General features: G+C 43.8%; 1 protein-coding gene across 2 annotated transcripts in view; it reads right to left on the bottom strand.

Moving 5' to 3' along the window:
• The window catches only part of LOC138982492 (thrombospondin type-1 domain-containing protein 4-like), a 215204-nt gene that overhangs the window by 16805 nt on the left and 170899 nt on the right, over positions 1-27500 (bottom strand). For both annotated transcript variants that reach the window (XM_070355800.1, XM_070355806.1), the window contains one exon: positions 1703-1907. In XM_070355800.1, the coding sequence (XP_070211901.1) occupies positions 1703-1907 (205 nt within the window). The remainder of the gene's footprint in view (positions 1-1702; positions 1908-27500) is intronic.

Below are 27500 nucleotides of genomic sequence, written 5' to 3'. Positions count from 1 at the left end.
ATATAAGCGCGCTTTTCTACATTTCGCGCTCGCGACCGTATAAGTACCGTAAAGACATATAGTACAGGCAAACCTGTCAATAGCGAACCCCCAATTGACCGACCAAAAGCGGCCGTTATAGACAGTTGGTCGCTGTAGAAAGGTAAATTGTATCTATACTATATATAAAAATTGATGTAAGTGTGTGTGTGTGTGTGTGTGTGTGTGTGTGTGTGTGTGTGTGTGTATGTGTGTGTATGTGTGTGTGTGTGTGTATGTGTGTGTGTGTGTGTCTGTGTGTGTGTGTGTGTGTGTGAGAGTGTGTTTGTCTGTCTGTCTGTGGTCGCCATACCTCAGAGATGGCAAAAAATAAGCACAAGATATTGTGCTTGCACACTGCCCTGGAGCCACAGATGTGCACCTGGGTTTTAGTTTCTCGAGACATTGTTTCCTTCCTCGGATAATGACCCTCCCCATTAATGAATACAGCCTATAATAGTGCAAGGGAGGTAAATCATGCTTTGTTACCCATGGAAGGGAGGTAACTCTTATCATACTAGCATTCCGTGTTATTCTCATTTCCCCCAAACGTTTGATTTGGAGTTTTTCTTTGAGGGCTTTGCTAACACCCGGGCGAAGCCGGGCCTGACTGCTAGTAGAAATAAATTCTTTGGGGATCCTTTGGGGTGGTCGTTTTGTGCAGGTGGTCTTTATTGCAAGGTGATCGCAAGGACAGGTTCGACTGTCTACCGAACACCAACTGGAAGGGAGGGTAGCGCGAAGCGGACACAAACAGATTTTGCTCCCAAACCTAGAATCGTCATTGTTCAATAAATACGGGGTCATCGGTTGTGGTCTGTTTGCTGTCCTTTGGAGCCTTTGTCAAACGCCTTGTTACAGAATTGTCTGACCTGTTGACTTTCACACACTGGAGTCCCTTTCGGCGAAAGATAATTACTCCCTGGTACTCCGCCCCTTCTTTGTGTGTTTAACAGCTCTCCCGCCCAGATACCATTGGTTATGAACGGGGTGGGGAGTAAAGAATAAAGGAGGAACCCGTGTTTGTGTTTGTGTGTGTGTGTGTGTGTGTCATGTATTTTTTTTAAATATTTGTTTTTAGTAATGTACCCTTTCTGTTTTCCTTAAGAGACAACGATGGTAACTTCCACCACGCTCGCACTGATTCCTGACTAAAGTTTTAGAAAAAAACAACCCACTGAAATAATGAATTTAAAGATTTGAAACAAAGGACTGTGGTCATGATAATAATTCAACTAAACATTTTTCTTGTTCAATGGTTGTTAGCTTTGCACACATTAAAGCTTTGAAATTATTAAACACCGATAGAGAGTATAAGCACGGTAAACCAAAAGAGAAAACACAAATGGTAATAGTTTCTTCATCAATAATAGACGATGTTCGGATATAACTCTGTCGGGTTTCTTTGAAAGTGTGAATACTCTTGCGAATTGAGGCACACTTTCCCACGTGACATTCTAGGCCAGTCACTAGCAAGGGATGTGTCTGAAACACGTGGACAAGGAGCACGTGTGGAAAGCTTGCCTCACACAAAAAACAAGAGTTAGTATTAACTCTGTCACAACCTAAACAAGCCCGACAGAGTTATTTCCGGAGGTCGTCTATTGAATGCATCGCAGAGTAATTCAAATTCAAACAAACTAACAAAAACAAACAAACCAAAATTCAGTTAAAACTAACTCACCAATATAATTTCTGCTACTGGACAGTTCCGTAATATTAATGTTGCAGGCGCCTTCGGGAATGGTGGTCATGTGATGATAGCCGTGGTCGAGGCGCATGCGCGTGTAGATACCGGAAATGACGCGACAGGTGGAACCTTCTCCCCCACAGATGCCGCACTGGTCAACCATGGCGCCTGATCCAAGGATTCCATCACAGCCCACGTCCTGCGCACAGAAAAGAATCATAAGGATAATGCATCATATAGTCCTTATCATAATTATAATCTTTTGAGGTTACCGAAATTCGGGCTGCTTTCACACTTGGGAAAGCGATCTGCCATACTCTACGGATACGGCGCTACTTTATATATATATATTTTTTGTTTTGTTTACTGCATGTGAACTATGAAATTGGAGTCTTTATTATGCGCATGCGGACACCGAGGAGAGTGTGCACAAAGTTGACTCTCCCTTCCTTATTGTGGGAGTGGAACCCACGCCGAAACGAGACACTGGTTTCAAAGCTAGCATTGTCGCCGTCATCTACCCGCAACCTTTCTTGAAATCATATAAAACCAGTGAAATGAAAGTGACAATGAAGAACCCAAGAATACCCTCTAAAACTGTATTGCCCTCATATAGTTATACGACGTACCCTCTCTCTCTCTCTCTCTCTCTCTCTCTCTCTCTCTCTCTCTCTCTCTCTCTCTCTCTCTCTCTCACCCATTTACCTCAACAACCCACAGAAACAAAATAGAAAACTAAGCGCGAACTCGGTGAGATGCGCACAAATCGATAACACACACATACACACACACACACACACGCGCGCGCATCGACACATGTAGATGGGGCCAGAGAGAGAGAGAGCGCGAGAGAGAGAGAGTATAGGGAGAGGTAGAGAGAGAGAGAGAGAGAGAGAGAGAGAGAGAGAGAGAGAGACAGACAGACAGACAGACAGACAGACAGACAGAGGGGGGGAGAGAGGGAGAGAGAGACAGAGACAGAGACAGAGAGACAGACATACAGAGACATACAGAGACAGAGGAGAGAGAGAGAGAGAGAGAGAGAGAGAGAGAGAGAGAGAGAGAGAGAGAGAGAGAGAGAGAGAGAGAGAGAGAGAGAGAGATCAGGGCCGGACTACCGGGGGGGTTATGGGGGTTGCGCAACCCCCCCCCTAGCCTAAACATGTACCTCACTTATTTAAAACATTTTTTATTATTGTTTATTTTATGCCGTTTCATGCAAGGAGCGACCATTTTGCTATCTCAGAATATGACCTACCCATCAGCTTCAGGGGGCTTCGCCCCCTGACCCCCACTGGCAACCCCCCCTCCTCTTAGCCTAGTCCGGCCCTGGAGAGAGAGAGAGAGAGAGAGAGAGAGAGAGAGAGAGAGAGAGAGAGAGAGAGAGAGAGAGAGAGAGAGAGAGAGAGAGTGAAAGAGAGAAAGAGAGAAAAAGAGGGAGCAGACCGGTTAACCCAGGCGGTGGATTCACAGGTGCAGGCTCATAATGCATCTTCATTTCCATGCTAATGGGATAATTAGTTTACCTGAATCACGGTTTGCTCTGTTAAAAATCTCAACTGCGCAACTGCGAAGAGAAATGCCATCATTCTCGCAGATTACATCACTGGAAATCTCAAATTCCTCTGTTGGTGTTGGAGTTTTGCTGTGTAAATCTTAAGCGTACAAAGTGTACCCAAACTCCAAGATCTTACCGATTAGTCTATACTTGAGAAGAATCCGGCGCAAAGTTTTACTGTTAGTGTATCTGTTATTGTAAGCCCATACTGAACTCGTTTCAATAAATTAAGACCGTAATCTGCCCAAACAACCGAAACACAACACCATTTCGCGGTGTGGCTAATACGACTTAATACCAAGAAGCCGCGGACCAAACTTGTTTCACCCTGTTTGGACGTCGCGCAATTTTAATCCAAATTGATAGACTCGCCAGCCACGGCCAAAGCAAACCGCCATCCTAATTGATTAACCCTTTGTTGGTCCAAAACAAACTGGGCCTCACAAGGACAAGTCAAGGGGCCTCAGGGGGCCTCTTTGTAAGACGTTTTGCCTGGACAGGGTTAAGTTGTCGCCGTGGGCAGAGGGGCAGGAACCGAAAATGGATGCAACCTAATCGGGAGAGGACAAACCGCAGAGTCTGATTCGTTTAAATCACAACAAATCAACCAATCCAAAACGCGGCCTGCTCCCCCCCGGTTGGTGGCTTTTTCGTGCACCCCATCCCAGCTCAGCACTTTGGGTGTTGTCGCGAAGAGCATAGCCTATATTGGTCACTTGCGCCCCCCCCCCCCCTCTTTTTGTAAGGTTGGGTTCTTACTGCTTTTCAATTCACTCTCAGTCTTATGTACTGTTGTGACTGTCCCCTTTGCCCGAAAACGAATGGATGGATGTATGGCGTTGGGTAACTGGCCAAAATTGCATGCATTTTCAGTTTAAGGGCATATCTATCTCGGTACACAAAATCAAAAGATTGTAAATGGTAATGCGTACAGCCTTTCATAATGATTAGGGAACCAAACTGGACAAAACAGAGAAAAACGAACAAGACGAGAATGACAAGAGGCTTATGAGAATTAAACGATTTTGAAAATAAAGGATGATGACGACGATGAGGACGAAGAGCTGAACAACTTCAAGGAGAAGAAAAGCAAAAAGGATAACAACGAAAACTGAAAAATAACATTAAAGGCACGCTAGAATAAGCAGCATAGATGTGTACCCCTAACTCCATCTAAATGACCACTGTTTGCATGGTCAGCAACGCCCGCACGGGGTCCGTATCAAACTTCCACACCTGTCCGTCACAGCTTGGCAAGCTTCAGGGTCCAATCTCCGTTAGTACAATGACATCACAACCCTGGTGCCAAGCGAGAAAATTAAGTATGTATCGCGCCCGAAAGGTCTCTAGATAAACGTTTGACCAAACTGGACTCAGAGGCGAAATTAATTACCTCCGTCACATATACCTCTGCGTGTATCACGGTACGTCAATCACACCACTGACACATACGATACACTAGTGGACTTAAATCTTCCAAACACCATTACTTATACACTTAGCGAATAGCGGTAAGACGCTAATTGTCAATCTATTTGCCATCAGGTCAGGTAAACTTGCAAAGCTGGCAACAAATATCAGACTCAAACATCAATCGATTACCCGCGTAAAAGGTGATGCCTGTGTCGTTGTTTGCTTGACAAAGGATAACATGTCAGCGTACAGTCGTCTTTTGTAACTTAAAATCGGATGGATGCCCAGCTCACAAGAAAAAGAGGTTGGCACTACGGAGGAATGAAAATCTGACAAGGTTTATATTTTGAACACAAACCCTCTTTAGCAAACTTTGGAGGTTTTGACCCGTGCTGTGCACGCCACCCTTCTCTCTTTCTCTCTCTCTCCTTGTCTGTTTGTCTATCTGTCTCTATTCTCTGTCCGTCTGTCTGTCTCTCTCTCTGTCTGTCTGACTCGCTCGCCCTTTCTCTCTCTGTCTATCTGTCTGTCTGTCTGTCTCACTCTGTCTCTCTCTCTGTCTCTATGTCTTTGTCTCTTTGTCTGTCTGTCTGTCTGTCTGTCTGTCTGTCTGTCTGTCTGTCTGTCTGTCTGTCTGTCTGTTTGTCTATCTCTGTAACTGTGGCTCTGTCTGTCTGTCTTTCTGTCTGTCTATCTACATGTCTGTCACTCGATCTGTCTGTCCATCTGTCTGCCTCTCTCCCTCTGTCTGTCTGTCTGTTTGTCTGTCTGTCTGTCTGTTTGTCTGTCTCTGTCTCTGTCTTCAACGGCCCCTCCCTCCGAGCCTTTCAACGTCTTACTCCTTTACGTCCAGCTCGGCTTTCCCGACCCTCAAATTAAACACAACTGCTTGAATCAAACGACCCAATTTAATTTCAGATGAAGCGAAAGACTAACATTCAAACTTGCGCTATGGCTAAAACCGATGCACCAGCATATATATATATATACATATCAAAATTGATCATTCGCTTATGCGCCACCTTTCAAGATAATCAAATCAGTCGAGCTCGACACCTCTCGTGGATGAAAAGCAAACTGTTGCCAATACACGGGAACACTTAACCAGCAGGTGCGAACTCTTACCTTGACCAAGTGGTAACCAGCTTGTTCCCCGCTGAACACTCAGGGTGACCGTAATCCACTCTTGTGACGTTAATCGACAGTTAAGACAGTTAGGATGTGTTGTGCTTCTTAGTGTTAGTGCAGTCTCGCCCTTACAATATCCACAAGTGTACTGCTTTTTTGGCTTTCCAAATAACACCCTGGGATTTTTTTGGGATACTAGGTTATTTTCTCAAAAGCAATTCATTACACGTTTTTTATATAGCGCTAAATCAAAAACTTTCGTTAAAAAGGCTTGTGTCGAAAAAATTTTAAATGGTCAATCCAAAATTCAGATATATTGTTCAAGTAGAAAACGGCGATATTTGTTTCCTTGCGGACATTTATATTTATTGCTTGAAAACAAAATTTAAGACAAATCACCTCATTGAAGAACAGTAGTACAAAATTTTAGTTTGTGATGTTTTTAAATACTCGATTTAAAAAAGAAACGTAAAGGATCGTAAACAATTTCAGTGCCTTTATTGAAAGTCTCAGCCCAAACTTCCTCGACTATTGGAGACACGTGTATATAACATAATACAAGACAACATATTGGCTTCTCTTAACCTCACGTGACAACGACCGAACGCGTAAATTCAACAGTTTAGCGTCGTACGCGTAGGTTTATCATCACCAGGGCATAACAGCAAAAATCACTATTACAACAACAACGCCCGCCCACGAAATCCTCAGACAAGTCCTTTGCACGCAGGAGAGCTTAGACAGAGGTGGTAGTTTGGTTAACGTACATATATAACTAGATGCATTTGTACCCATCTACCTGTAGACGTTTTTAAATCGTAGAAACTGAGAAATAATGTGTGATTTCCTGTTCAAAGTAAAACACAAAACGTGTATTTCTTCCTGATACTAGTGCATGTTTTACTGTTGTTGTGGATTTGTGCTGACAATGCTCACTTTTGTCAATGCACACGTTATGTATCGATTGGAGATTGGATTTCCCTTCTTTGAGTCATGTGACGTCAGAGGCCGACAAAACTTTATAATTTGGCTTTTCAGGTTGACCGAAACTTCAAAGGAACTAAACAAAAAAAAAACGTCATGTGTTTGATTGCATGTGTGTGTGCTGTTCAATGTCAAAACAACAACAAAGTCAGTACATGACGTGTGTTTTGTAGTTCCTTTGAAGTTTCGGTCAACCTGAAACGCCCAAATATGAAGCTTATGTGTTTGATTGCATGTGGATTGCATGCATGTGTTTGTGTGCTCGTTCAATCGTCAAAACAACAACAAAGTCATAGTACCTGAAAGGAATTCGATCGATACATAAATGTTATTTGCGTGTTTGACCAAAATATGACATTTTACACAGATCTCGACAGTCATTGTTCACCTCGACCGCTAGCGCGGTCTCGGAGAACAATGACTGTCTCGATCTGTGTAAAATGTCATATTTTGGTCAAACACGCAAATAACGTATAATAGACCCACTGTTTATGGTTTTTCACTGCGTTGTCATCTCCCTATCTAAAATCGACGATCTACATTCGTTTTGAAACTTGCGCGATCAATGTTAGCTACTTCAACATTCTCCTTTTTTTGTTATAAGACTGACATATTTCTCGAATATTGTCTATGTTAACCTTGAAAAGAAAACATTTGATTTACAAAACAACATATTTAACAGTTCAACTTTTGCACTGGAGGGGCACCAAAATCTTATGAAACGAGACATGACACAATGTCAGCTACCCCTAAATTCTATGTTTTTATGAGACTGACATATTTCTCGAATATTGTCTGTGTTACCCTTGAAAAGTAAACATTTGATTTTAAAAAAACCCCATATTAACAAACAGTTAAACTTTTGCAATGGAGGGGCACCGAAAACTTATGAAACGAGACATGACACGACAAGGGCACATAACGGTGCAAGAGAGCCACTATCACGGGGAGATAACTGGTGTAAAGCAAGCAGTTTATCAAGCAGAGTTGTCGTGTTTGCATAAGCTGACCAGGTAAGTCCTCCGCCCGTGCTGCACTGCCCTAAGGCCGCCTCCCACCACTCCCCCTCCCCTCCCCTCCCCTCATATCTGCACTCTATCTTCTTTTCTTACTGCCAGGCCTGGAGAGAAAACTCTCTCTCTCTCTCTCTCTCTCTCTCTCTCTTTCTCTCTTTGTGTTTGTTTGTCTGTCTGTCCGTATGTGTCTGTCTGTCCGGTCTATCTGTCTGTCTGAGTCTGTCTCTGTCGGTCTGGTCGTATGAGTGTATCTGTCTGTCTCTGTCAACCTTTTTGTCTGTTCGAGCGCGCGCGCGTCTCTCTGTCTCTGTGTGTCTGTCTGTGTGTGTGTCTGTCTGTTTGTCCGTCTGTCCGTCTGTGTCTGTCTGTCCGTCTTAATGTCTATCTGTCTGTCTCAGTCTGTCTCTGTCTGTCTGGTCGTGTGAGTGTGTCTGTCTGCCTCTGTCAGTCTTTTTGTCTGCCCGCCCGCGCGCGCGGGTCTCTCTCTGTATTTGTCTCTGTCTGTCTGTCTGTCTGTCTGTCTGTCTCTCCGTATGTGTCTGTCTGTCCGTATAAATGTCTATCTGTCTGTCTCAGTCTGTCTCTGTCTGGTCGTGTGAGTGTGTGTCTGTCTGTCTGTCCGCCTGTCCGTCTTAGTCTGTCTGTCCGTCTTAATGTATATTTGTCTGTACGCCGCAGTCTGTCTCTGTCTGTCTGGTTGTGTGAATGTGTCTGTCTGTCTCTATCAGTCGGTTTGTCTGTCCGCGCGCGCGCGTTTCTCTGGATCTGCCTCTGTCTGTCTGTCTGTCTGTCTGTCTGTCTGTCTGTCTGTCTGTCTGTCTCTCTCTCTCTCTCTCTCTCTCTCTCTCTCTCTATTTACTGCTAATCAATCATAAATTGTCAGCAGAAAACAGCACCCAACAATTCACGCCGGCAGCTAAACGCGAAATCCCTCTAATCAAGTGCTTACCCAACAAGTCATTATCTCCCTCTCGAGGGCTCCCCGCATCCCCTAACATGACAAACCCCGGATCCCAACATGCTGAACAACCAGACGATCCAGCGATCATTTGTTACTGAATACTCTCTCCACCCCTATCAGTGTTTGTACCCGGTGTAGGTAGGAGGGACGGCTACAGGTGTTACACCTGTCATCCACCCGGATACGTCGCGCCGTTTGACATATGTCAGCAGTAGGTACAGGCATGCGGTGTCAAGTTCTTCATCTGCTATTCGGTTCCTAGTAAAGATGACCCACAAAAAAGAAAAGGTAGACCCATAACCATTTTGATCGAAGGGAGCGAAGTGTTAGAGATCTCCACTACTTTCAGGCCAGCTTTATGAGGGCGGTGCCAGTCTCCTCTCTCTCGCTGCCTTTGCCTTCCCCGTCCCTAAGTAGGGCCAGGTATACCCATTTCCAGCTGGGTAGTCTGGAGAGCGTTCGGAAATATTGGGTACTTTTATTCGCCTCGGATGGGGATCGAACCCACGACCCCCAGCGTTCTAACCACTGTGCTGTGCCACTCTCATCTCTCTGGCAAAGCTCAGCAATAACATCCGTCACGTGTTCTGATGTCCTCTGCACCGGATTTACATTAAAATCAACCAAATGAGAAGCTTGGAGAAAAAATAAAAATAAGTCACGTACAGCAAAATCAATACATTTAGTCAATCTCCATAGAACTTACAAAATGAAAATGAACGTACTGCATTTTTACACCAAGACTAGTAGATTATAGGTTGGCCGAAACCCTGCAGCCAAAACAACACTGACACACAAGCCAAATAAACCTTATTTGCATAAAACGGTTTCTCTTGATTTTTGAGTTTGTTTTTTATTCAAACACAACACATGTATATATATTTTGGATTCATGAGATGATAACAAGAACGATTGAATCTATAATCTGTCAGCAAAAACTGAAATGTAATCCCAATTTTAATGAATAAACTAATGAATTGATTTTGAAGCTTTCGAGCTAATATGCAATACCGAAAAATTCAATTTGATTGAAAAATAAGGCCGTGACAGTACCGCCTTAACATTTGTTACCAGCTGGATATGACGACATCAAAGACATTTATAGAAAATTGAAATAAACGTCAACTGCTAAGTCCTTCGAACAAACACCAAACTATCACCTCCTCCTAAAATAACCCCCACTTTCACAGCAAAACTGACGTATTTGATTTTCTCCTTTTTTTATGACATTTTAGACATACAGAGATTCCAATGTAGTTATTCTATAGCCTCACAACTTCAGATAAATCACTTACTACAAAACAAACACAATCAGTTTAGGTATCCAGAATAGATGGTCCTTGGTGTCACCTTATGTTCAGCCGAAAGCACTCTCACAGCGAGCATCAACATACAGTAGCACTCGGTTGGAAAGGTATGAATTGAAAGTGACACCGCATTGCTCCAGGACTTTATTTTCCGCACTTCAAACACAAGTATACTGGAAGAATAGGAGGCGAAGGCGAAAATGGAGAAATAATTAAGCTCGTGCCGCTCTAGTGGAGTACTGCCCATAGACCTGACCATAAACAGACAATCCAGACACTCGTCTACTAAAACAACGATCACAGCGTCCCAAGTGAGCACGAATAATCAAAGCAAACACGTTTCAAGTGCTGAGTAGCCATCAGCTTTATCAGTTATTCTCTGTGCCCTAAAGTCAAGCAACAAACCATCCAGCCATGATTCAAGGTTTCTATTATCAAAGACAATCAACCATAACAAAGGAGCGGTAATGAAGGTAGTCATTCTAGACGGTCCAAGCTCGATCCCTTTCCCGACGAAATGACAACTTATGTGTTCGGCAGAGGTCCCGCATGATTTATTATGGTAACTGAAGCAAGCATGGAGACAAACAGAATAGCACAGAAGCAATTAAGATCTAGTCACAAGACAGAAGCAACTACGGTAGTCATATGACACGGTCCAGAAAAGCCTTCCGTCAGTTCCCAAAGGGTATACATTTAGATCTGAAGCTGAAGCTTTAGAAATCTGGAAAGGATAAGAAAATTGACTCCAGAGAAATAATAGTCTCCCTGTCATGATGACAACGGCAGGCAGACCTGGACATTGTCCAGTAGAAACTGACCCATGCGAAATCTGTGAAGATTCTCACAGAAGTATCGAAGATGCTTCTGGTGAATGTTTACGTCGGTGAAGGGCTTTATTTATTCAAATTATTTAATCCCCGAATGAGTTAGGAATACGTACGAATCGATTGTGATTCAGTTACGATGCCTAAGAATGTACTACGAATTTGCTACGAATTAACTACGATTTCGGAAACGTGAGTTCGTGGCTACATCGTGGGATTCGTGGTCTGTGTTGAATAGGGCCATCAGGAAATCCCGAATTCGCGCAATTTGATTCTTGTAACATTTGTACATCTACCAAGTCTGATTCTGGCTCTGCAAGGCTGTTATTGGCTAAACCCCATACATTGATGGAAATTAAGAAAGATAGAAAGAAAAAGACAGAGAGAGACACATACAAAAAAGAAGCAGCAAAGGAACGGATAGGCATAAAACAAGTATTAAAAATAATAAAATTACAAAAATAAATGAAATTAAAAAACAATCAGACTTCGTAATTCGTAATTCGAAGACGAATAACTACAAATAAAAAGTATTGTTTCAGACACAATAACTGGGGTGAGCAAAGCCATTAAAACATGTGTTTGTCAGTTTTGCTGTAGTGTTCTTCCCTTCTTTTTTTTTTTAGTAATTTGGCCAGAAAAGAACACCACTATTTCTCTTGTCTCATAATTAGTCACAGGCAAAAGTAGTCCGCTAAAGTAAACATAAAATATGTTGGAAAATATAGCAATCATTAATGTGTACACGTTTGGATCTTGTGTTCCGGTTGATATATATATATATATATATATATATATATATGCGTGGGTTAAAGTTAAAATAATTATGCGGGGAAGAAATAAAACATTTATTTTTTTACACTTAAAGAAATAATTTTCGTGTCACCATTTTTCAAAATAAAATTCAGGGTTTTTTTACGCATTTTACCACGTGCAGGCCAAAACAACAACAACAAACTAAACACGCGCTTCATAATGCAATCTGTTCTTTTAAAAGCGCCCCGATAACAAAACCCGAAGAAAACAAAAGCCGAAGGGCAGGAAGTGATCGAGATGAACCGAGCGAGGTCCATGTTTGCGAGGAGATTACAAAAAAACAAACTAGTCTAGGTCTCACAAAAGGGGCGTCAGAGCCTCTGCTCATTTTTTTTTGTTCCCCTTACTCTTCTTCTTTCTCTCTCCCTCTTTTAACTTTCACCACCCATTCGTTAATCGATAGAGCATGGCAATACAAAAAATACAAAAAAACTTATCCTTGTAAATGTACACAAAACTGTTTTGAAGTGTTGTAAAAGTAAAGGATCTTACCTGTAAAATCAGAAAAACGCACAAAATACGAGACAGCAGAACAGTTGAAGAGCCCTTGCCCGTCCCAGCAGAAGCCATGTTCGAAGACGTCGCGTCTTGGGCAAGGGGGCATTACACGTTCGGCATTGCCGGGCCCTCGCAACAAAAACCTTCCGACCAAGAGACAGAGAGACAGAGAAAGGGAAAGGGAGAGAGAAGGAGAGAAGGAGAGAAGGAGAGAAGGAGCGACGGTGACAGAGTAAGGACAGGGGTGGAGGGGGTGGGGGTGAGAGTGGACAAGGAAGGGGGGGGGGGGGAGAAGAGGGGGGAGGGGGGATGATGGCTGAGAGCCAGTGGCCGTTGGCCCCACGAGGCCAACGTTTGAACGTGGACACACGGGCACCGGAGCCGAAAGGGTTAATCGCTCACATTGTGTTTCTATGAAGTTGTTTTATGAGTTTAGGCCTTCTGGTTCTTAATTAAATAAGAGACACAGGACCGAATGTTTTTTTCCTTTTAAAGCTGAAAGTTCAAAATATGACTTGTGTATTTTTCTGTGTGAAGAAAAGCATCTTTCTCTATTTGGCTAAGTTCTTCTGGACACACTGATGCGTCTTGGCATATGTGTAAGTGAAAACTCGCCAGAATATATCAAATCACAGTGTATCATCACCACGCAATGTCTACTGTTTTATTAGCTATCCTTAAGACAATTTTGATATTCTAGCAGAGAGAGAGAGAGAGAGAGAGAGAGAGAGAGAGAGAGAGAGAGAGAGAGAGAGAGAGAGAGAGAGAGAGAGAGAGAGAGAGAGAGAGAAAGAGAGACAGACATGCAGACAGACAGACAGACAGACAAACAGAGACAGGGACAGAGACAGAGAGAAAGACAGAGCGTCAGACAGAGACAGAAAGAGAGAGAGGTAGAGAGAGGGGGGACAGACAGACAGACAGACAGAGAAAAATAGATAGAGACAGACAGACAGAGACAGAGAGAGAGACAGACATACAAAGAGACAGAGACAGAGAGATTTCCATGAAGTCTGTCATAAGTGCAATCAAAACGATCAGAATGGCAGTGATACGAGCAAAATGAGGTAGAGAAACCAGGCTGCAGCCTCAGAGGGTGCCTTTTGAAAAACCACCTGAGCAGTTATCCCCTTTTTACAACTCTTCCATTCGCAAAAGCAGAAAATATTGTTTTCGGTGCCTGTGAGTGGACAGTGGAAAGGAGGGCAGTAGTCACACGAGGACACTAAGACGCCAGACAGGGGCACAGGGAGGGAAAGGGAGGGATAGGGAGGGGCCCGGGGTGGTGGGCCCTTCACGTTGAACGCAAGAAAAGATAACCCCGATCGCATATTGAACACATGCAATAGCTCTACAGATATCAGAAGCTCTGCTGTGAAAGTGGGAGTCCAACATAAAAAAAGAAAAAACAATCAGGACAGGATCAATATGATGGAAACACTTTTGATTGGTAAACAGCACCATGAAACGTTGACCATTGGTTTAAAGCGGTAAAAGCGGAGAGTTAAGTTAAGACCAGCGCCTTACCCCTATGAAGGTTTGAACACGGTGGCACTCACAAAATCTGGAATGAAATGATGCACAAGATTGATGCACATATGTTTATATATACAGACGAGCAAACAACAAAAAAAAGTCCGAAAGGCTCGCCTTTAATAAGCACCCCCTCCCCCCGCCCACCCACCCACCTGTAAGGCCCTGTACAGTTCCAAACATGAATACGGATGTTCAGGGAACGACGTAGAGAGGAAGAGAGACAGAGACAGAGAGAGAGACAGAGAGAAAAAGAGAGTGCATCGAACAGTGGTTGCAGTGTAGGAGAAGGATGGGGATGGAGAGGCAAGGGTGGGATGGGGGCGGGGGGTCAGCAAGCAAGGGAGGGGAAGAGAGTTTTTTCCGTCCCGTCCCATTGCGTGGTATTGTGCCGTGTTGTGTTTTGCTGTGTGTCCAGGGCTGTGTGGTGTGTGTGCCTACCTGGCTGCCCGTATGCACACACACCGTGGGTTCACTACTGACCTCGCAGACTGCACAATCGCAAACCCCCTTCCCCCCCCCCCCCATTCCCATCGCCTCCTCCCATACTCACTGCCCCTCCCCCCACTCTCCCCCTTTGATTATTTGTGTTCTGTCTGTCTGTCTGTCTGTCTGTCTGTGTCTCTCTGACTCTGTCTCTCTGTGTCTGTGTGTATGTGTCTCTCTCTTTCTCTCTCTCTCTTTCTCTCTCTCTCTCTCGATCTCTCTCTCTCACTCTATCTGCCCCCCCCCCCCCCTCCTCGTCCTTTAACTCCGTGTGACCCACTGCGATTTAAATGGTACAAAGACATTAACAAATCAATTGTCCCACTATCTCCATCCTCAGCTCAGCACAACATTAGTCAGCGGTCCTATATGTTCCCCAGTGGACTAGTTGTTTTTAATCAATGGCCAGGCAGATCCTAAGACAACAAGGTCCGCAACGATCCTTTTCTCCATCCACTGACCACAGAATAAAGACCACAGTATATTGTATAATATCCAAAGTGTGAGAATTTGTCTTGACATTGCGATTGAGGAACATTCACTCCCGCCAAACTCACACCTGACACACGCATCTATTCAACGAATGATCATGCATGATGCAGTGTGGTTGGCGAGTGTAGTCAATGTTAATGTCTTGTTTTGACAAAAAATAAACGTTCCATGAACTGATATGTTCTTTGATTCAGTGTAGTCAATTACAGCAAAAAGGCACCGCCTTGCTCAGGATCACTGAGCAGTTTTCATTTTTAGTTTTTCTTGTTTTGATTCTTTATTTTTGTCAGTTTTTAGTTCTTGAATATAGTGACGTTTTCTTGTGTCTTCCTCCTGTGCGATTGTTTCTGGTTGTGTGTGTGTGTGTGTCTCTACCCCCCCCCTCCCCCCACTCCTTCATACTTTTGCTCTATACTTTTCCTAGGCATGCTGCACATTGTTGAGATCAGACAACCAGTCTGACCATGTTCATCGACGTTTCAGTCCCCTAACAACGGCAGTGGTTGGAGGCCAATAAATCCTACACTTGACCGTCCCGGTATAAAACTAGTCCAAGTGAGCCTGAGGACTTCAAGACCTCTCTCATTATCTCTTAAACAAATTGGAACGCCAGAAAGAATTCTTCATTACGTAGTTCAGGGCTGACTTCAAACGATTCTGTCCGCCACAATCGTGTACGTATCGCGTTGATAAAAGTTCATCAAGTCATTTTATGTATTGCAGAAGAAAAGGGTTCGTGTTTTAAGGGTAAAATTACGAACTGCTTTCAGAAACATTGTTTGACACTGGACACTATTTCTTTCCCAAGCAAATATCACTGAATACGAATCGTAATGAACAACGACATCCCATTGGTTTAAACAAAATTGTATTCAGAATTTCTTCGCATGAACAGTTCAAAACACACAGCTAGCTAGGACACGCACTCAAGCAAATGCTTATATCACGTGACCAGAACAGTACAAAATGACACATATTTTTGTAATGGTGGACATAACAACAATAAACCAGCAGAACAAATTGAAAGAATGGGGATGGGGAACTAAATAGGAACAGAAGAATCTACAGAAACGACATCCCATTGCATGACAATATCACATTCTCATTTGTTAAAGGCCTTCTCCGCCTCACCGTACCAACAATGAATAGCCTGGGTGCTCTCTGTCAACAGTGGCATTTTTTCAAAGAATTAATTTAGTAAAAGGCACTGATGCCTTTTTTCGGAAACTAATTCATTAACACAATTCTAACTCATCACAGTGAGCAGTCAGGGTGTTGATTTTTGGTATGTGACCAAGGGAGGGATGGTCTCATATCCCATGTAAAAGTCTGACCAGATCTGAGACGGCGAGGCAAACTGTTTTTACGAGGCGGAGGGGGCCTTTAAGCTCATCACAATTAATCCGCAGATCCTGTTCAATCTTTGTGACATACACATTAGCCAAGCCTCACGTGCACTTCTTGGGGCCTTCAACTGAACATAGATCATTCGGACCCCTGGACATCATTAATGACCGGCCAACGGAAGGGACAGGGTGTCAGGATACGTGTAGAACTACGTAAATTGCAACCATATTGGGAGGCAACTGGCGGGAGACAGACACCTAGTACCTACCACATGTAGATGGATGGCTCGTTATCTCGGATTTGATGTGAAGTCTGGAGGCGCCTGGGTTGAAATAGCTCACATTGTTTGCATTTTAAAAACCTTCATCAGTCGCGGGTGTGACCTCGACGAGGGTTGTCTGCAAGTATAGGACTAAAGGGCCTAGACCGAAGAGTTTAATTTGCGGTTCAGTGTAGAAGGTCGTGAAAGCAAGTTTAAATAAAAGTGTACAAAGGGGATAGAGAGGATGAATAGAAGAAGAGAGGGAACGAACCCAAGAAAAAGACGTTGGTAACATGACTGACACAGTTCCCTTGTGTCTCCAGCGGCCATAAAAAGAACATCTTCGTATGAGGAATAATTAAGCGTGCGATAAATTGACTTTAGACAAAATTAGAGGGACTTTTATTTGAAAGCTGCAATATAGGATGTTGAAAAAATGTGAGAATATTTCAAAGACAGATCCAGTGGACAATGGTAAAGGGGGAGGGGGCTTGTGATATTTGGTGTCTACTACATCACACAAACGAGCGATAAGCAAACAAACAGACAGACAAACAGGAAGCCAGAAAACTGGCTGAATCTTTTAAGTACACTGTCGGAAAATGTGTTAGCCTCCCGACTATGGAAAGTTACATAGTCTTCTTACACAAACACGACTCTACTGATACAACAGATACAATCGCGCAAAACAACATTACACTGAGATAGTTGTAACAGGACTCATGCCGGCCGGACAAGAAAAACAGACAACAAATAAAATTCGTCGAAAACATTTGACTGACTTGAAATAACAATGTCAAGGTCACAGAGTCGACCGACCAGAAGACGGAAAAGATAAAGTCGCAAACAAGACAGTGCGTTACAGTTTAAATTAAACAAAGATGTGAATTAAGGACACAGACAGCGAAGGACACGTACAGAGAGAGAGCAAAAGACTCGACACATAAAGCCGCACAACACTTTAAAGTCCCGCTGAAATACCAATGTGAAAGACTACAGAATTAAGACGATCAAAAGACAGACGGGATAAAGTCGAAAACACACACATTCCGAAATGTAACAGAAATAACAATGCTAAAGACTACATCGTTAAAAGACTGAAAAGACAGCTGCGTTGACCAACACTACTCTTTCTCTTTAAAAAAAAAAAAGGGGTGACACTCGTACCAGGGTGTCTACGCCATGTAACATCTACCCGGGAACAACACAAGGGCAGTAGGGTACCGGGTATATTGTCGCCATCCCACCACGGTGACGTGACTATTAGGGTTTAACGTCCTCTTAGACCAACTGGTCTATATTGGGACAGGTATTGGTAATACGCTGAGGATATGGTGTGATACTTTGATTCGAACAAGCCCGCTGTGGTTGTCTTCTTTGACACACCAGCATTGGGTTTGTCTCGTCAAAGTATCGAAATACGATCATAATAATCAGAGACGAGAGATGATGCATGCGTGTCTTCGTGTTTTCCAAGCCATGAGACTTTCGCTGTGAACGTGGGATCTTTTTTGTGCGCATGTGTGCACACGGGGGTGTTCGGACACCGAAGAGAGTCTGCACAAAGTTGACTCCGAGAAATAAATCGAACCCACGCTGATAGCGACCAACTGGCTACAAAGCCAGCGCGCTACCAACTGAGCTACGTCCCCGCCCCTCCCACCACGGGGAGGAGAACAAGAAAGGGTACTGGGCAATAGACAGGTTGAAATCGCACCATGAACGTCAGTGAAAACCTCTTTAACAACAGAGTGAGGAACAGCTAAACGCTATGATAAAGTCTTTTGGCTTGTCGAAGGCGCCCCCCTTTTTAGCATGAAGTAACTTGAAGAAGGTGAACGCATTTGATAAAAAAACACAACCTTTTGATTGCACAAACTGCATGCTGCAAAGTACATCCAGCACAAAAAGACGGAATAGTTCAAATCGATCTAGGGCAGGACCAGATAAAAACAACAACAACACAACAAACAAACAACAACAGACACATGGACAAGCAAAAAAAAACCAACAACAAAAACACACGAACAAACGAACGAACAAACAACCGACCGAACACAAAATTGAACATCAATCGAATCCAGTACGTATGTCTTCCCCCCTCTGACCCCGCCCCCTTTTCCATCCTCTCCCCTCCCCACTACCCCTTCACAACGGGGACTAATAAAGTAAAAGAATACGAGACTTTCTCGTGGATGTTTATGGCACAAATTTAACTTCACTAAGAGCGAACGACCGATGACGGACCGACAACGAGGTAATCTCCACTATTTTTTATAGCACGTCTGTTTTGGGTATCCTCCGCTCTGTCAAGAGATCACGGCAGGTATGAGATCTTTATCCGACGTGACACACATGTTACCGAGAGGAACTAGGGATAGGGGGCTTTTATGGGCAGTTTTACGAGATTTCTAACCTTTTCGTGTCGTTTGTGGTCAGACGTGATGCTGCTTGTGTGGTGTGAGTGAAAACGGGGAGTAGAAAATGACGAGATAAAACGCTAGCTAGTTTTGAATGACAAAAAAGTTGAGAGTTGGAAACATCTGCCTGTTCGAACTGACGCAAAAATGGAGAATTTCTACTTTCTGCAACATTGAATGATGCGACCAGATTGTCTGTCTGTCAGTCGATTTGTCTGTCTTTCTATTTATGTGTGTGTGTGTGTGTGTGTGTGTGTGTGTGTGTGTGTGTGTGTGTGGTGTGTGTGTATGCATGCGTGCGAGTGTGTGTGAGTGCGTGTGTGTGTGTGTGCTTGCGTGTTCTTTATTTTCTGTTTGTGAGTTTTGCTGTCTGTTGATTTTGTTCTGTTTTATGAATGATTTATGTGAGTTTACCTATGAAAGATTGTGTGTGTGTGTGTGTGTGTGTGTGTGTGTTTATGTGTGTGCGTGCGTGTGTGTGTGTGTGTATGTGTGTGCGTGCGTGCGTGCGTGTGTTTGTGCATGCGCGCGTGCGTTCGTGTATGTGTGTGTGTGTGTGTGTGTGTGTGTGTGTGGGGGGGGGGGGTGTAAGTGTATGTGTCAAAACATTGCGATTTTTCTCAAATGAAATACACTGTGACGTAATAAGTTTATAATTCATCTTTAGAATTTCTTGGAGGGTTTGTAAAAAAAAAAGTAGCGATTGCTTTCACAATGACTCTCAGTAATCCTCTTCCCCCCCACGCGCCCCTCGCTCCTCCTCCAGTCATCAAGTTCTTTAGCCATTGAAAAGGGCAGAGACCTCACATCGACACATTCCACCACTACAAACACAACCCCAGAAGACCAAACAGGTCTGCTCATAAACTACCCTCAAAACTCCAGTGAGCTTACATGCAGGCTGAAGAAAGCCTAGATTATCCCGTAAGACCGTGTGTCCATTGGCTGTACCTCCGACCAGTAATTGATGAGCGCTTAAAGATAGCAAGGATTAATAGACAGAAGAGGCCAGCGTTCCCCAAAATCGCCATTACCTAGAAACAGGATCAACAGGCCTATCGAGATAGGCAAGAGGTTTCTGCTTGTATTGTATAGGTCGGCTACCGTTTGACTTATAGAAAGAGAAACCGTGTGCTTAGGTTATACTTGATAGGTGTAGACCCCCAAAAGTAAAAAAAAAGTAAAAAAAAAAAAAAAAAAAGGCGGGTTGATGTCGCACACAAAAAGTATGTTGTAATGTGATCAAGTTCAAACTTGAAAGACGTCAAGAAAGGAAAAAAAATATGAAATGAAAAAGAGGGAGAAAAAAAGAAAAGTTTGCGCGCGACTCCGCGTCCAGACATAAATTAGCAGCGAATAATCTATGGACCGGGCTAAAAATCATGCAGAGAGAGAGAGAGAGAGAGAGAGAGAAAGAGAGAGAGAGAGAAAGAGAGGAAAAGAGGGAGAAAGAGACAGAGACAGAGAGAGGAAAAGAGGGAGAGAGAGACAGAGGGAGAGAGAGAGAGACAGAGAGAGAGACAGAGAGACAGACAGACAGACAGAGACAGAGAGAGACAGAGAGGGACAGACAGAGCCGGCCAGAGCGAGAGAGAGATGGAGAGACATACAGACAAACAAACAAATAAATAAACAAACACACACACACACACACACACACACGGCACACGCACACGCACACACACACACACACACACACACACACACACACACACACACACACAAACGTCGATATCCAGTCACGAGAGTCGAAACTAGCACTATCATAACGACGGACAAAGGAAGGAAAGGACCACGGACATACTTGGCCGCTGTCTTGAACGCCCCGGACACCATTTTCACACCTGGCGGGATTGACCATGGAACGTTTTAGTCCTCTGGCAAACGAAAAAAACCGTGCAGGCTTCCACAGCAATTCAGAGAAGAGCTGACGGGAGGGCCCAAAAGAGATTACAGCCTCAGTCCACGCAGGCTTTGTTTTTCAGGTAAATGGAAAGTCAGCAAGAGGGAAGAATGTGCAAGGTCTTCACTTTTCAGTGCTTGAGCAAACACGGCGACAGGACTGTGGGCTTTAGGATGACACCGGTACCGGTTCCTCTTGCCGTGCAAGGTGGCCATCTGTCGGGGGGTGTTTGTTTTGACTTAACACCGGACTGTTCTATAGTCACCAACAATCGACAGCACTAAAGCTCAAAGGACGATGCTGAGTCAAGGTGGCCATCTGTTTGGGGGTGTTTGTTTTTACTTGACACCGGACTGTTCTTTTTTAGTCACCAAAAATCGATACCCCTGAAGCTCAAAGTGCGATGCTAAGGCAAGGTGGCCGTCAAATCCATGTGTTTGTTTTGATGTTAACACCGGACTGTTCTATAGTAATCCAAAATCAACAGACATGGAGCTCAATAAGCGATGCAAAGTCTTATTTGAGCTCAAAGAGTTCATCCTATAGGGCCGGATAAGGCACCAGTGCCTTTGTTTCTTTCGTGCTTAAAGGCACAGTCCTTCCCACGAAAACAGTTCCGCTCGCCATCTCAGATCTTGCCAGAATTTTACATGAGATAAGGCCATCCCTAAATTCTCACACATACGAAAAATCTAAATCCCGACTGCTTAGTGTAGAGTGAACATTCCTTGATGAATGAATTTGATAATATCATAAGACACGGGTTCTTTTTACATTTAGTCAAGTTTTGACTAAATGTTTTAACATAGAGGGGGGAATCGAGACGAGGGTCGTGGTGAATGTGTGTGTGTGTGTGTGTGTGTGTGTGTGTGTGTGTGTGTGTGTGTGTGTGTGTGTGTGTGTGTGTGTCTGTGCGTGTGTGTGTATAGAGCGATTCAGACTAAACTACTGGACCGATCTTTATGAAATTTGACATGAGAGTTCCTGGGAATGATATCCCCAGACGTTTTTTTTCATTTTTTCGATAAATGTCTTTGATGACGTCACATCCGACTTTTTGTAAAAGTTGAGGCGGCACTGTCACACCTTAATTTTTCAATCAAATTGATTGAAATTTTGGCCAAGCAATTTTCGACGAAGGCCGGACTTCAATATTGCATTTTAGCATGGAGGCTTAAAAATTAATTAATGACTTTGGTCATTAAAAATCGGAAAATTGTAAATAAAATTATTTATTTATCAAACGATCCAAAATTACTTTTATTTTATTCTTCATTATGTTCTGATTCCAAAAACATATAAATATGTTATATTCGGATTAAAACCAAGCTCTGAAAATTAAAAACATAAAAATTATGATTAAAATTAAATTTCCGAAATCGTTTTAAAAACAATTTGATCTTATTCCTTGTCGGTTCCTGATTCCAAAAACATATAGATATGATATGTTTGGATTAAAAACACGCTCAGAAAGTTAAAACGAAGAGAGGTACAGTAAATTAAGCGTGCTATGCAGCACAGCGCAACCGCTACCGCGCCAAACAGGCTCGTCACTTTCACTGCCTTTTGCACTAGCGGCGGACTACGTTCAATTTCATTCTGTGAGTTCCACAGCTTGACTAAATGTAGTAATTTCGCCTTACGCGACTTGTTTTTCCTTGTTCCTTTCATGTTGAACGAAAGTATTATACATATGGTGCAGAAAAGTGAATAAAGTGAAAAGCAGTGGTGGTTAAACTTTACCAATATCTTTAATAAAAAAAAATTAAGGCTTTCAGTGGGAAAATAATACACTTTCACATTTCTAGAAGAGGCACGATCACGCTAAATAAAGACCCATGTATATATATGAAAAGACAATGGGTTGAAGTGTACATTTTGCAGCAAACCAAGAAAACGTTAGCAATATCTTATAATTATTGTACTTATTCTGATAACTGATTAATTATATTAAAATATACGTCCACGTATAAACATGACTGTTGTGGACCAAATGTTCTTGAATGCAGCAGCATGGAGGTTAACACAATTGGTTGTTGGAGCGAGAATACACTGCTTACTTCCCTTACACCAGTACTGGGGGCAAAATCCAATGAATATCCCCGTGTTACTTACCAGTGCGCTATCGGGGTCCCTCCCTGTCGCGTTACTAAGTTGGCGACGTGATACATAGCTAAAGGGGTGGTCTCGCATGCTTGTCTTGGCCGGTGTGTATAGTAGCTTCGTTACCTTTTGTATGATTGATGATTTGATTGTCACTGTTGATTTGCTTTCGGCTGTTAGAAGTACATGAAGTCTTGATGTTCACCGTCTTTATCTGCAATACAGATGTTCAGTGTGCGGTGTGTGTGTGTGTGTGTGTGTGTGTGTGATAAGTTTGTGTGCGTGCGTGCGTGCGCAGTGCGGCGTGCGTGCGTGCGTGCGTGCGTGCGTTTAAGTGAGCGTGTGTGTGTGTGTGTGTGTGTGTGTGTGTGTGTGTGTGTGTATGTGTGTGATAAGTTTGTGTGTGTTTGATTGTCTTTGACTGAGTGTTTGCGTGTTCGTTTGTGCGTTTGATGACATATCCGGAGCCGGGTAGCTAGGAGTTATTTTCGTCGGCAAATTTTTCAAAATAGCCTTGTTTAAGCAAGTTTCCAAAGTTTAAGGCAGTCCTTGGTTTGTCCTTCGCCTACCGTAAACAAAGATCAACAAATCTGTAGAAAATGACGTCAAAGTGTTCCGCGATTTGAAAAACAAGTTTCGACGGTTTTGACGTCTGGCGGCACAAAACGACATTCCTGCACAGTAAAATGTACACCTTTACCATTTTCTATGATACAAATAGTCTGACTCTACTCTCACATTACAGAGAAAAATATTGCTCTTTTTTATCGAGTGTCACATTCAAGTTATGGAACGATGACAACACTAAAATGCTCGGCAGAGAAACTGTTGAATCTGCAAACAGATAAGCGAAAATGACTAGAAGTGTGCGTGTTATAAACAATACAACACACACACACACACACACACACGCACACGCACACACCCACCCACACACACACACACACTCACACACACACAAACACACACACTCACGTCACACACACACACAAACACAAACACACACACACACACACAAACACACACACAAACACACACACACACACACACACACACACACACACACACACACACACACTCTGAACATAAAAGTGTCGTTCACCAGTAAACTCGCGAGAGACTTCGTTCAGTGTTTAGAATTCCCAGACGACAGTATCAAACCGGTTGGCCGGTTTTACAATCACTGGAAAAACAGAAGGCAACAGCAGACATAAACTGGCGGCAGAACGACACACGACATGCAAACTGATAACATATTCACCTGTTCCTCCTATGCCGAAGATGCACAAGACAAAGAACAATGTGATAAGCGGCGATCACTCTTTTTAAAACTGATATTCTTTCAGGGAATAGATAACGGGGTAGGTCCTTTTGAAATAAATTATTTGTTGCTCCGCTCAACGTATTCATCTTACTGATGGCAACGAAACAAACTGATTTTGTTTGATTTTGATTTTGATTTTGATTTTGATTTTGATTTTGAAACTGAGCATAAATGAGGACAAGGGTTTATGATTGTAGTGAAGATGGCAAATATTACACGCTGTTACAACATACTGTTGTGAGCTTGGCTCGTTGATGCCTTCGTATCGTTGTAAAAGTTTCAAGTTAAACCGTCCTTTCAAAACTTACCTAATTCTGAGCTCAAATGATTAATAAAACGTATTTACATGAAAACCATTATTGACTATGTTCAGACGGCTTGAAGAAAGCATTTGTGTGTACAGCATCACCTACTACTAACTGACTTTATGCACAGCTAGATTGCAAAACGCTGACCGAGCGTCCTTGCAAATTCAGCGCCTCACATAATTTATGTTTGCACAACCAACTGCAGGCAGTGTCCTTTCGCTCACAGACACACCGACCCCCCCCCCCCCTCCACCCCCGAACACCGACATCCCCCCCCCCCCCCTATCTGCGCCCCCTGCCGTGCCCCCACGCTCGCCCCCATCCTGTCCCCTCTCCCGACTTTCAACTCTCCTCCTAACTCCCATTTCACTCTCACCCCATGCAATCACCACCCCCCCCCCTCTTCATCAATTCCCAAATAAGTAAAAGTCCAGCATAAAAACAATCGACGTGTCTCTCATCTTACGAGCGAAATGTCAGCGGAGGCAAAACCAAGCGAAAGCAAAGAAAAGCAGGCATTGTAGATGTTTTATTGTCCAGGTGTTAGCGGCGCAGGAATCCGACACCAGACAGTACATCAGCGAAGCCGCCATCAGACTGAAAGTCCCAACACATCAGCGAGGTGCCAGGTGACGGTAGAATGCAGTCCGCGCTAATCTAAGTGCCTCGGCAAAGATACACCGTTTCACTTTTGTCGCGCTAAGCGCCTGTCCTCGTTTAGGCCAAACAACACCGTCGTGCTGAAATGGCGTCTGGATTCAGGTTACATCGGTCTGTCTTCATGGTTGAAATTTATTAAATTTAAAGGCGCATTTACCCGTAGACACAAGTGTCAATTAGATGCCTGCCCGCAAATTACTTTGACACCTATCACAGTACTGACCGTTCTCATGGCAATTGTATATCACGTGCACGTGAATCTGTAAACAACAACCTCGAGGTTTCCTGCAGTGTCCGAAAACTTCCGTGTACACACATGTGCACGATAAAGATCCCAAGCATTGGAAAATACGAAAACACGCTTGCAACATCTCTCGTCACTCATTAGCATGATTGTATCACGATACTTTGATTTTAGTGCTGGCGTGTCGAAGAGCCGCAGTAGGTTTGTTCGAGTCAAGGTATCACACCATATCCTCAGCGTTACCTATATATAGGCCAACTGGTCCAATAGAACGTTCGTCAGCAGTGTCCCACGGCGAAAGGCACTGGACAAGTATTCTCAGACGACTATCAATAAAGCAAATAAAAGAACTGCAGGTGCAACGGTCGTCTTTTGTGCAATGGCCAGCATAGCTGGTTTGGCGCCGAGGTATGGGGTTATCCGAAGGAACAAGATCAAGAGTGAGAATTTTGATTTTGAATTGAGCCCAAAGTCAACTTCGTAAAACCTTCGCGAAGTCTTTTTTTAACCGAAAACTCAGTGCTAAAGCTCCGTGCGACCAGCTTCGCGAAGCATACTTAGCGTAGTCGAATTCGCCCAATTATTGACAGGCTTTACCAACATACCCAGGTTTTTGAACTAGAGTACTGACGGGCGCTGTGGCGGGGTGGTAAGACGTCGGCCTCGTAATCGGAAGGTCGAGGGTTCGAATCCCAGCCGCGGCCGCCTGGTGGGTTAAGAGTGGAGATTTTTCCGATCTCCCAGGTCAACTTGTGTGCAGACCTGCTAGTGACTTATCCCCCTTCGTGTGTACACGCAACCACAAGACTAAGTGCGCACGGAAAAGATCCTGTAATCCATGTCAGAGTTCGGTGGGTTATGGAAACACGAAAATACCCAGCATGCTTCCTCCGAAAGCGGCGTGTGGCTGCCTAAATGGCGGGGTAAAAACGGTCATACACGTAAAAACACGAGTGTACATGGGAGTTTCAGCCCACGAACGCAGAAGAAGAAGAAGAACTAGAGTACTGTTCAGGACGTTTGGCCAAGAAAAGGCTGCTGGAGGGCGGGTTATGTGACAGTGAGAGATCTAAGCATGATCAACTCAAAATGACGTCACGCTTAAGATCTAAAGGCTGTTGTCCTAATTTGAACCCGAAGTCGACTTCGCGAAGGGTTTTTTCACCGAAAATTCGGTGCCAAAGCTTCGTGCAGCCAGCTTCGCGATTAAAATTTCGCGAAGTAAACTTCGCCCAATCAATTCGAGACTTAAGGATGAAGGTCATCATGCATATCATCTCATAATGAGGGTCAACAAGCGTATTGATTTGAGCTAAGGCTAGAATTCTCCTGAGGGCCAGTCATCTTATTATTCGTCAACATTAAGGGCAAGACGATTTACAAGGTCGCTATGAAATGAAGACCTGAAGCCAGTTTCATGGACTCGAAGGTGGTCGATCACACCGACAGTTTGGCTACCGCTTCGATCGTCATCCGACTGCGGGTGTCCGAAGGCGGTGCTGAGAATGGTCCCACTCTAATGAGGGCCCCAAAGGGTTTAAAATCGTGATCGTGATTGGTGTTTTTTGACATTTCTGTGACCGTGATTGCCGAAATTTCCAATTTTAGCCTTCCCCCACCACCTGCAGGGGCGGGGATGTAGCTCAGTCGGTAGCGCGCTGGATTTGTATCCAGTTGGCCGCTGTCAGCGTGAGTTCGTCCCCACGTTCGGCGAGAGATTTATTTCTCAGAGTCAACTTTGTGTGCAGACTCTCCTCGGTGTCTGAACACCCCCGTGTGTACACGCAAGCACAAGACCAAGTGCGCACGAAAAAGATCCTGTAATCCATGTCAGATTTCGGTGGGTTATAGAAACACAAAAATACCCAGCATGCTTCCTCCGAAAGCGGCGTATGGCTGCCTAAATGGCGGGGTAAAAACGGCCATACACGTAAAAGCCGTGGGAGTTTCAGCCCATGAACGAACAAACAAACCAGTTTGGAGGTGTGTTGAATGGTGGTGGGGGAAGGCTAAAATGGGATTTTTAACAAGATCACAACACTATTACAGCCCTGAAAATGATGCCCAGAATGCACTAGATTGCACAGATTTTAACCGTTTTTTGAAAACAAATCCGGGGGGGCATGCCCCCGGACCCCCCTAGTTCTCAGGCTTGTGGCTTTGCCAATGGCAATGCGCGCTTCTTTCAGGTAAAATCATTTT

Source organism: Littorina saxatilis, linkage group LG1, assembly GCF_037325665.1.
Source record: "Littorina saxatilis isolate snail1 linkage group LG1, US_GU_Lsax_2.0, whole genome shotgun sequence".
Lineage (NCBI taxonomy): Eukaryota > Metazoa > Mollusca > Gastropoda > Littorinimorpha > Littorinidae > Littorina > Littorina saxatilis.
This window is presented reverse-complemented; position numbering and strand designations above follow the sequence as displayed.